Raw genomic sequence first — 10,425 nt, 5'->3', positions numbered from 1 at the left:
GAATAGACTGGTAATTCAATACCAGGAAACATCGTACTCTGCAAAATTAACCTTGTAAAAGTGCTATTTTCTTCAGCTAATTTTTCCCTTTTCTCCTGCCATTTTGCTCTTTAATGGCTTAAGTTGAAAATATGTCAATATTATGTCTAGATTTACTTTGAAGAGATTAGAGGGAGATAAATACAATATGTCTCACTGGTTCATTGAATGCTTATCTCTGAAAAAAAAATAGCTCCTTTATAGTTACCCACAGGTTGAACACTGATTCAAAATGCGGACGGGGATATAAAGGGATTTCACAGCTAAGGATACACAAGTACTATATCTTATTTCTAAATTCTTCATCTTCTTAAAAATAGTAGTAATCTAATGCAGGCCATACACTACACATTTTTTTTAATTAGACATTTGATTCAAATATTAAAGTTATCAAACAGTAAATCCCCAGCTGATCAATTTTTTTGGTCAATTTTTCAATAATTATATTATACTGATAAACTATAATAGTACTTGAGAAAGGTAGCAATTTTTATCAACTGTGCAGAGCAGTGGGCGGGGATTGACAACTGCATAACTTAGTACTGCATTGAGTGGTAGAAAGATATCGGTGCAGGTGGTCGTTAGACTACTGAAATTTAGTAATGTATAGTAGTAAATCAATCATTACTTCTTAAAAGATTTCTGAGCAGGTGATGAGCATTTATTTGCTAGATGACAGAGTAAACCAGCAGCTCAGGGTGATCCAAACTACTAGGAATGTATAGGGGGATAAAAGGGACCAAAAAGCCCTCCTTTTAAAAAAAAGCAAAGCTTGGTGCATTTGCCTTCTTAAAACAGAAGGAAATCTGCAATAATTCAGCTATAAGTGAATATGTGTTATTACCCTCAATGCACTACTACTGAATATGCAAATGACCCCTTTTTGCCCTTGGTAAGCCAAGCAAGCATCCAGAACCGCTGGTGTATAGCAAGCCTATAGCTTTAAATTTTACACAGCTATAGTAGTTTGGGTCAGCCTGTGCTGCTTGGTTACTCTGTTGTACTGGTCCAAGCCCTATCTCATACAGCCTTATCAATCCCTGCCATGTACTGATGAGGACCAAAAGTCCGAAACAGGCTGTCTACATGTGGGTTTGATATGGCTGTGTAAAATTTTAAGCTATAGGTTTGCTATACACCAGCGGTTCTGGATGCTTGCTTGGCTTATCAAGGGCGAAAAGGGATAATTTGCATATTCAGTAGTGGTGCATAGTGGGTAACCACAAATGTTCACTTATAGCTGAATAATTGCAGATTTCCTTCTGTTTTAAAGAGACTCCGTAACAAAAATTGCATCCTGTTTTTTATCATCCTACAAGTTCCAAAAGCTATTCTAATGTGTTCTGGCTTACTGCAGCACGTTCTACTATCACCATCTCTGTAATAAATCAACTTATCTCTCTCTTGTCAGACTTGTCAGCCTGTGTCTGGAAGGCTGACAAGTTCTTCAGTGTTGTGGTTCTGTGATGCATCTCCCCCTCCAGGCCCCTCTCTGCACACTGCTGTGTGTTATTTAGATTAGAGTAGCTTCTCTCTGCTCTATTATCTTTTACAAGCGGGATAAATCCTCCTCTGAGCTGGCTGGGCTTTCACATACTGAGGAATTACATACAGGCAAAGCTGTCTGCACTCTGCAGGAAGAAACAGCCTGACACTTCAGTGGAAGATAGCTGCAGGGGAAAAGAAACACACAAACGATCTCTTGAGATTCAAAAGGAAGGGTGTATACAGCCTGCTTGTGTATGGATGTATTTTCTATGTGTGGACATACTGTACATCAACCTACTTCCTGTTTTGGTGGCCATTTTGTTTGTTTATAAACAAACTTTTTAAAACTGTTTTTAAGCACTTTTAATGCGGCGAGGAGCGGCAAAATTGTGACAGAGGGTAATAGGAGATGTCCCCTAACGCACTGGTATGTTTACTTTTGTGCGATTTTAACAATACAGATTCTCTTTAAGACGGCAAATACAACAAGCTTTGCTAGATGAAGTAGCTATTGCATATTGTATGGCTTTCTTAACCACTTAAGTACCAGCTGTCTCTGCCCCCTTAAGGACCAGAGACCTCTGGTACAGAAACAGCGGAAACCCGACGGATTACGACAAATCGCCTCACATACCCGCCGCAATCGACGTCACTGCTGCATGTCAGGAACCTGGGTCTCTATGACGGCAGAGTTCCTGTGAGCCGGTCAGGAGCCGCTTTCATTGGCTCCTGACCCTGTCTTTCAATGTAAGCCAATGGGAGTTGCTGACATTGAAAGACAATGAAATCAGCTCCTGGCCAGCTCTCAGGGCTCTGCCGATATAGAGACAGGCAGAGCCAGTGAGCTGCGGCGAGAGACGGCAGGGACTAAGCTGCAAGATCGGCAGGAGTGACGGAAACATCGGATACGCGCAGGAGCGGCTGATTGAAATCTACACCCTGCCAGCCAGGTAACCACCAAAACAGGGCATAGATTTCAATCAGCTCGGTCCTAAAGTAGTTAAGAATTATTATCACAATCTACTATCAGGGTGAAATAATATTAGTGGAAGAATAGCCTTTCAAAAGACAAGGTTTGTCTTCACATCAGCACTGTGTTACACACCAATTAGAACAGTATTGTACGTGGATGACAAGAAGTGCTGCATTAGTAGTATTGTGTCTACTTGTCTAGAAGTAGCCCCATGTATGCATACTAAAGTTTAAAGGGGGTGGCAGGAAGTGCCCCAAGTATAGTAAAAGGTCTAAAAGCAGTTCAAAAGGAGAAAAAAAAACCTTCTCCTTTTAAACTGCTTTTAGACATTATAGCCCCTCCCACTCCCTTTATGTCCTTACCCCTATGGGGAATAATGTCAATGGTAAGTAGTTTTTAGTGACTACTGAATCCTTTTTTTTTTTCTGGAGAGCTACCACCTGGATCCTATGATCACCTGTATTCTGTGTGGAGACTTAGTTCCTCCACAGGCCCCGCACCATGGTTGCCATTGTTGCAACCTGGATTTTTATCTTTTTGGACCACGATTGTCCCATTTATCTGACATACTTCACTGTATAGGATTCCTGGTGTCTCAGTGTTTTAGGTTTCCTCTCTAGAAGGCACATGTGATCTCTTGAACCCCAACACAAGCCAGAGCTTAGCTGTCTTCACCTATTTCACTATCTATGTTTAACTACCTTGCCAGTTCTTAGAATGAAGCTTTATGCACCCACACATATAATATTCAAGGAAGTCTAATATCGTACTTCAAATGAACGACACTTCGATTACCAGGAATGAAAAAAAGATTGTTAATTGGCTGTACAGTGACATTAACAGTTCCAAGTAATTAAGAGTGGAGGTACATAATATGTATTTAATAAGCCTAAGCAAATGATTGTTTCTTTCTTCCCATGTACAGCTATGCAATCCGTCACTTTTAGATTATAGTGAAGAATAAAAATTTGTCTAGAGCAGACAGAAACATAGTAATTTGGCTTGTTATAGGCCAGGCTGGGGTGGCACAGGGGGATTTGGAGAATCACAATAATTTAAGTTATAACAGGCAGTTAGTTAATAGTTATCCATTACAGAGCAGTAGAGTTAACAGATGCCACAGAACCTTCAGAAAATACACCCACCAATCACTCTAGGGCATTTGCATATCACATACAACTTGAAAATTGCCTATTCTGCTTATTGACACAGTGGAAACATTGCCAGCAGCAATCATTTTTAGCCGTCACTGTTTTATAGTGCAGTCTGCTGAACTGAGAAAAAGATCTGGGGCTGCTACAGATGACAAGTCTACTTTTACTTTTTTCCCAGCTTTGTTTATAATTTCAGTGTACTACATTTCTCATAATAACTATAGGAAAAGGGAAAATGCATAGGTAGAGCTAATTCATTAAGAACAATGCAAACAAAACTGGACCAAAAGTATTTGTTTCATCAAAAGCTCTAGTTAAGTTTTTTATGTGCACTTCAGAGAACATTATTTCAAACAAATTACACATAAAAATTGACACCCTAAAAAAGAACCAAGAAACAACGGGAGCCCAAATGGTGCAGTACGTCTCAAGTCCAATGTCAAATCTACCAAAAAAGTTGTGGTACTCGCTCAGGGCTCTTTTCCACTATGAGAGTTTGCGATGCTGAATCGCAAAATTGCAAAACGTTAGCGATTTTCAAATCGCAAGGGTTTGCAAAATTTCAATTACATTTTTACAAAAGTGCAAATGCGCCTTGTATTGATTTTTACAGCGATTTTGCAATGTAATGCATTGCATATGCAAAATTGCAATCGCGTAAAAAAAGTGTGACTTATGCAATCACTAGCGTTTAGCAATTGTGATTGCTAGTGGAAAAGGGACCAACGGGAGGTTGCACAGGGGGGCAACTAACCACTGACGGCAGGTGGAGGATTTATAAACCCGACTCCACTTGGGTAACCAGCTGGAACTGGATCTGGTCGCACTCTTGGCAAAACAACAAAGGACCTATCAGTGGCGGAGTCACCGGGTACTAGAGTACACTCCTCCGAAGAAGGCTGAAAAGCGCAAAGGGTGGAAGAGGGGCCCAATGACAGATAAAACGGTGTTAAAAATAGCTAAAGTAATAAAGAGAGAGGTGCCACTACAGGACTGGTGAGGATAAGGGGAGTAGTGCACTGCTGCACATGCTGCATTGTCCAAAAATATTAGCAGTGTTTGTATGTTCACCCCATATCTGTGTGTTTCTTCCATGCACTCCAGTTTCCTCTCACACCCCAAAAGCATATGGATACGTTAAATGGTTCCCCTAAAATTAGCCCTAGACAATGGGCATATGGCTATGGTAAGTAGATGTGAGCTCCCCTGAGGGACGGGTAGTGACAAGACTATACATAACCTGTAATGCAATGCAATGGATGTCTGTGCTACATAAATTCTAAATAATAATAATAATAATGATATAAGAGGCAATTTAATTGGCCAAAAAGTCATTTATACTAAGGCATATGCCGTATTTTTATTTTTATTTTGCAAAAACTGCAACACCCTTTATCAATTTTTTTTTTACTGCACTAATATTTTTAAATAATGTTTAATTAATTTCATATAAAAAATGTACTTGGAACTGATTTTATCAACTGAAACTTCATTGGCTGTTCTAAGCAACTGCTTTACTTTTAGTCCAGTTATCTTTGTACCTGCCTTTATAAATAAACCTTGAGGGTGTGTATTAGGAAAAAACATAGAATTATTATCATGCTACAAAAATGCTATACGTATGTAGTTAAGTTATATTATTTTTTGCTGTTTTTGTATGTACACTATCTCTTGTGAATTTCTTCACATTTGATGTATTTTTCAATCAAGACTCAATTTAGCCAATCCACCCAGAACTGATATTTATTATGTGTAGAAAGTAGTGCGCTGTATCACCCACTGGCTTCTTATATGTCTTGGGAACACCAATGGAGACATTTCCTAGAAGTATTTCTCTATGGGACTCTCTCATTCCACCCATGCCATTCTCCATAATAGAAAACAAATGAAAAACCCAACAGGAAGCATGATCCCTAATGGCCGCTTCAAGTGTTTGGGCCACAGGTGCAGAAATATCACTGTCAGGTTTGCTAAGGGGAACCAATAGCCATAACACGTAATGTAAACATCAAGAGATAGAAAAGTTACTTTTCTTTAGTTTTTTTTTAGAGCCATATTATGACATAATGGCACACACATGTAAGTTCCAATTCATGTGATGAATATATTTAATCATGCTGGGCCACACATCAGTTTATATTTTTCCAGACCTCATCATAATTCACTATATATCACAATATATTTAATACATATTTCAATGTATTAACCTCCTGAGCTTTACGCTGCTCAGGAGGTTTTGATTGTTTTTGTCTGGATTTTAAAATAATTGTGCCAAATGAATGTAAACCCTTTAGCTAGCACTAGGCTAGCTGGTAAATGTGTTGGGCACCCCCCGATCCCCACCGCTCCCCCGTTTATACATTACCCAGCCTGGATCCAGTGATCGGCGCAGCCTCCCCGGACAGCTCCGGTCTTCACTATGGGGAGGATCGCACATGACGTCGCCGATGTCATGACTTCATGTGCAAACCCGATCTTCCACATAGAGAGACCGGAGCTGTGCAGGGAGGCTGCGCGATCGCTGGATCCAGGGGTTGTAATGTATAAACGGAGGGTTCGGGGGGATCACGAGGGATCCGGGGGTGCCCAACACATTTACTAGCTAGCCTAGTGATAGCTAAAGGGTTTACACTCATTTGGCACAATTATGGGGGGCTCCTGGGGCCACAGAGCGGCATGCCCGACACAGTGTCGGGCATCCCGCTAAGGAGGTTAAAAAATATCTTCAAAAACGTCACGTGCTTATGTAGGCACTCTTTACTACATCATAAGATGTACACATACACCATAAAAAGATGGGATAATTAGGCAGTGAATAATCTTTAATTTTTTGAAATTTTACGTTGCATTCATAAGGTTCTCTTTTTTTGGAGCTGCAACCACTAACTATTTAAAGGACCAAAGGCCGAGTGGGTGATGGTACTTCTCCTTATGCTGGCTTAAGGGGAACCTAAACTGAAAGGGATATGGGTGTTTCCTTTTAAACAATACTAGTTGCCTGGCAGTCCTGCTGATCTATTTAGCTTCAGTAGTGGCTGAATCACACACCTGAAAGAAGCATGCAGCTAATCCAGTCTGACTTCAGTCAGAGCACTTGATCTGCATGCTTGTATTAGATACACAGGATCAGCAGGAGAATCAGGCAACTGGTATTTATTTTAAAAGGAAAAATCCATATCCTTCTCAGTTTAGGTTCCCTTTAAGTGGTTGCCTGATTAAGTAACCCACACTTGTGAGTATCATTTCATCTGCATCTACATCTTTCATCTGATGCAAATCATACTACACTGGATTGGGCTCCTGGTGTCCCTGTGTTTTTTTAGTCTGTCTTGTATCCAATCTGATCTGCAAGCTCGTTCAGGGTCTATGGCTAAAAGTATTAGAGGTAGTAAATCAGTAGGAAAGCCAGGCAACTAGTATTGTTTGAAAGGAAATACATACTGCATGTCAACCTACATAAGTATCTTTCCTCGGGTTCCCTTTAAATTGCAGCTGAACGGCACACGTAGATGGCATATGGGATGCTGAACTGCCTAACAAGCGCACAGTTTATCCATCCTTCATAAAGAGGCCTAAAAAGACCATCTTGGTGTCCTGATGAGTTGAGGATTACAAACTTACTCACAGGGACCATTGAGCAAGCATTTAATATGCAAAATGGTCGTTAAGTCGGTCTTCACCTAGACACTCACATGCCTTTTATGTAACTTTTCCCCATCTACATTACCTCTGGGAACACCTTTGTGTGTTCTTCTGTGCATAAAGTAACGAACATCAGCTAGATACGTTCATTGCCCTAATGGTTCAAGATCTGAAGGTCCCTGCAGTAACCACTGAGGATGTGGTGGTTAAGTCTAATAATGCCTTATTGTTAGTCTATGTCAATACCTCCCTACTGTAGTGCTGTTTCTGCACATTGCCCCCTGGCACCAGCATCATTTTTGCTATTATACACACATATGTCATGTGGTTTCCCAATTTATCAGTTTCCTTCCAGCATGCTCATTTTTTCATGTGCTGGTAGGACTAGTGGCAGCAGAGCTGGGAACCACTGCTGTGGTGGCACCTGCATGCACTGCTGCGTACTCTGCCAGTCGGGGTCAGTGGTCTCAATATAAACCAAAGTTTGATATACCATTCTTGCGGTAAAATAAATTGTGTTTATATTTGAATGTATTAAGTGTTTAAAAGTTAAATGGCATAATTACTTTGAAAGTTAAACTAGATGTAAAGAAATCGGCAGATCTTATGTACAGAAATGTCAATGACATCTTTGGCTTCTTCTCATTTGAAGCAGCTGTTAGCAACACTTAAATTCAACTCAACATATTACAGTGTGGCTCTTTGCCAAATACATTTCCATTTACAGATTTACACTTTCACACATGTTAATATGGGGACTGATTTAATACAGTAGGGTGTGATGTGCTGCCTAACCTGCAATCTGTACATGCTATTTCCAAAGGTATAAAATACAAAAATGCACTATTTAATCCAGGGTTAACCTAAATATGTGTCCGTCTCTTGCGGACACTGCCAGTATGCAGCTGTGGCAATGTTAATATTGACTTAGCATTTCTATCCATATGCTGCTAATGATGTGTTGATTAACAGCTGCTTAAACATACTTGATACGTATTTACACAGTGTGTGGCTTGCGAGCACTGCACTGCTTTTACTACTGGAAATTGCACCATAAAGGGTAGGAAATAAATGGCATATCAACTCATACATGTCTTACTGCACCACCAACCTGGGATGGTGGTCATCTCATGTCAAGCTGACTGTTTATTAATCAAATAAACATTGTATTATTAGTAACACAATACTCACTACAGCAAGGGGTCTCCAGTGTATTGATTGTTTTGGTTGCTCTCCATAAATCTCATTGCTTGTCTGTTTTTACATCTTATTTTTTTTATTTAACACGTGTACAGTGCTTGTATGTCTTCGATTCAGAGACACTGCTGTGATACTGGCGCTCTCAGATGCACATTTTAGAAATGTACAACTTTTTGGCAGACAAATCAAAATTGTTTATGGAAAGATCTTCAGAAACATAACACAAGTTTGGCTAGTGCTGTGTTATATCTGAAAGTATATTTGTAAGTCTCTAAATCATTTTGAAATATCCTACTACTATTGCACTGCATCTAAACGTTAAGTATTGTATAGGACAATCAGAAAGGAGAGGTGCCTACCGAACTAGGTCATGAGGCTACAGTGGCCTGTGTCCGTGTGTGTGGCTCAAACAGCTGAGGCCTTACCAAGCAGCCAAAGGTAGCTGCACTGAAATTTAAAGAACATTTATTTTAAGTTATAATAACATTCAAAAAAAATCTTGTAAGTTAAATACAGAGGTTGTCATATTATTTCCTTAAAAAAAAAAAAAAGCAAATACCTTGGATGCCATACTCCTGTTTTGCCTTCAATAGTCACGATAAGGAAAAAAACATTTAGGCACTGACGTCAAGCTGAAGTCAAAAGAGTTTACCTTTTTTAGAGACCCAAAGCATCAGAGAAAGAGAGATAACAAGACACCTAGGAAAGTATGTTGTTATAATCTTTCTACTATCAGTGTCTTAAAGTTCAAATAATCATTGGGTTCAATGCATGAAAAGTTTATGATAAATTCTCAGTGGTGTCGGTTTTGACTTGAGTACCCATGTGTACATGCTAGTATATTTGTGAAGGATTGTGGAATCACCGGAGGAACCAATTAGCAGAAAACTCCTCCTCAACTAGTTCCAGAAATGCCGCTTACCCTCATCTTAAATCATTGATCAGCTGTCATTTTATTGCTGCAGGTAGTCTTTGTCATCTATCAGTTGAACCAGACATCCAGGAAAAACAGTGAAACAACTTTACCAACTGCCCAGTAAACATAGTTGCCAAGATATGACTGACTTTTGTGTAGGGAGACATACAATATGGAAAAAAAACACAAACCTTCTGATAGTAGGAGGATTTGTTGAAATTATTTCTGAAAAAAAGGCATTTCTTAAGGAAGCCGAAACTAAAAAGGTGACTAACAAAAAACCTACTTCTTAGATGTTTCTGCTATTTGTAAGTCTGGAAACTTCACAGCTGACTGGCTAACAAATCTATAATTCATTCATATTAGCTCCTGCCTAGGTACACACAAATGCAAAATAATGACGACTTACTTGACTGGAACACTTCTCAGCTGCTTTGACTTTTCATTAGCCTACAAATAGCAACAAACATAGACAGTGTTAACCAATATATTTAAAACATTTTTAGCTAAAGAAATGAAAGGTTAGAAAAACTGGCAATATTCAGATAGGAAACATTTTTTCCACTGGCCCCAGTGTCTTAAATGAAAAATGTAAATGAAAAGAATATGGAACTGCTGAACGACTTTTGAAAATTGCTGCTTCCTTGTCTATTGCACCAATGCACTGCCTTCAAAGTGTAACTAAAGTGACATTTAAATTAAAGGACAACTGAAGTGATTGTATTATGGATGCTGCCATATTTAGTTCCTTTTAAGCAATACCAGTTGCCTGACTGTCCTGCTGATCCTCTGCCTCTAATAATTTTAGTCAAGCATGCAGCAGATCAGGTGTTTCTGACATAATAGATTAGCTGCATGCTTGTTTCTGGTGCTCAAAAGGGGTAAAGAGGCGCCCAGGGGTAGATAAAACTGAGTTAAAACACTTCAAATGTAAACAGAAGAGGTGGTTTACCTCAATAACGACTGTCTCCCAGGACAAAAAAGTGTTTTTGGGTCTAAGCCCACATCCACAG

The 10,425-nt window shown here is 39.4% G+C and overlaps 1 protein-coding gene across 4 annotated transcripts in view; it reads right to left on the bottom strand.

Annotated features, from left to right (window-relative positions):
• AFF2 (ALF transcription elongation factor 2) overlaps nt 1-10,425 on the bottom strand; it is a 724,912-nt gene that overhangs the window by 145,227 nt on the left and 569,260 nt on the right. For all 4 annotated transcript variants that reach the window (XR_011023576.1, XM_068251015.1, XM_068251016.1 and 1 more), the window contains one exon: nt 9,822-9,862. Coding sequence is in view for 3 of the 4 variants with exons in the window: in XM_068251015.1 (XP_068107116.1) it covers nt 9,822-9,862 (41 nt within the window). In the remaining variant the exon portion in view is untranslated. The remainder of the gene's footprint in view (nt 1-9,821; nt 9,863-10,425) is intronic.

Source organism: Hyperolius riggenbachi, chromosome 8 (assembly GCF_040937935.1).
Source record: "Hyperolius riggenbachi isolate aHypRig1 chromosome 8, aHypRig1.pri, whole genome shotgun sequence".
NCBI lineage: Eukaryota > Metazoa > Chordata > Amphibia > Anura > Hyperoliidae > Hyperolius > Hyperolius riggenbachi.
Note: the sequence above shows the minus strand (reverse complement) of the source record. Positions and strands in the feature narration are given on the sequence as shown.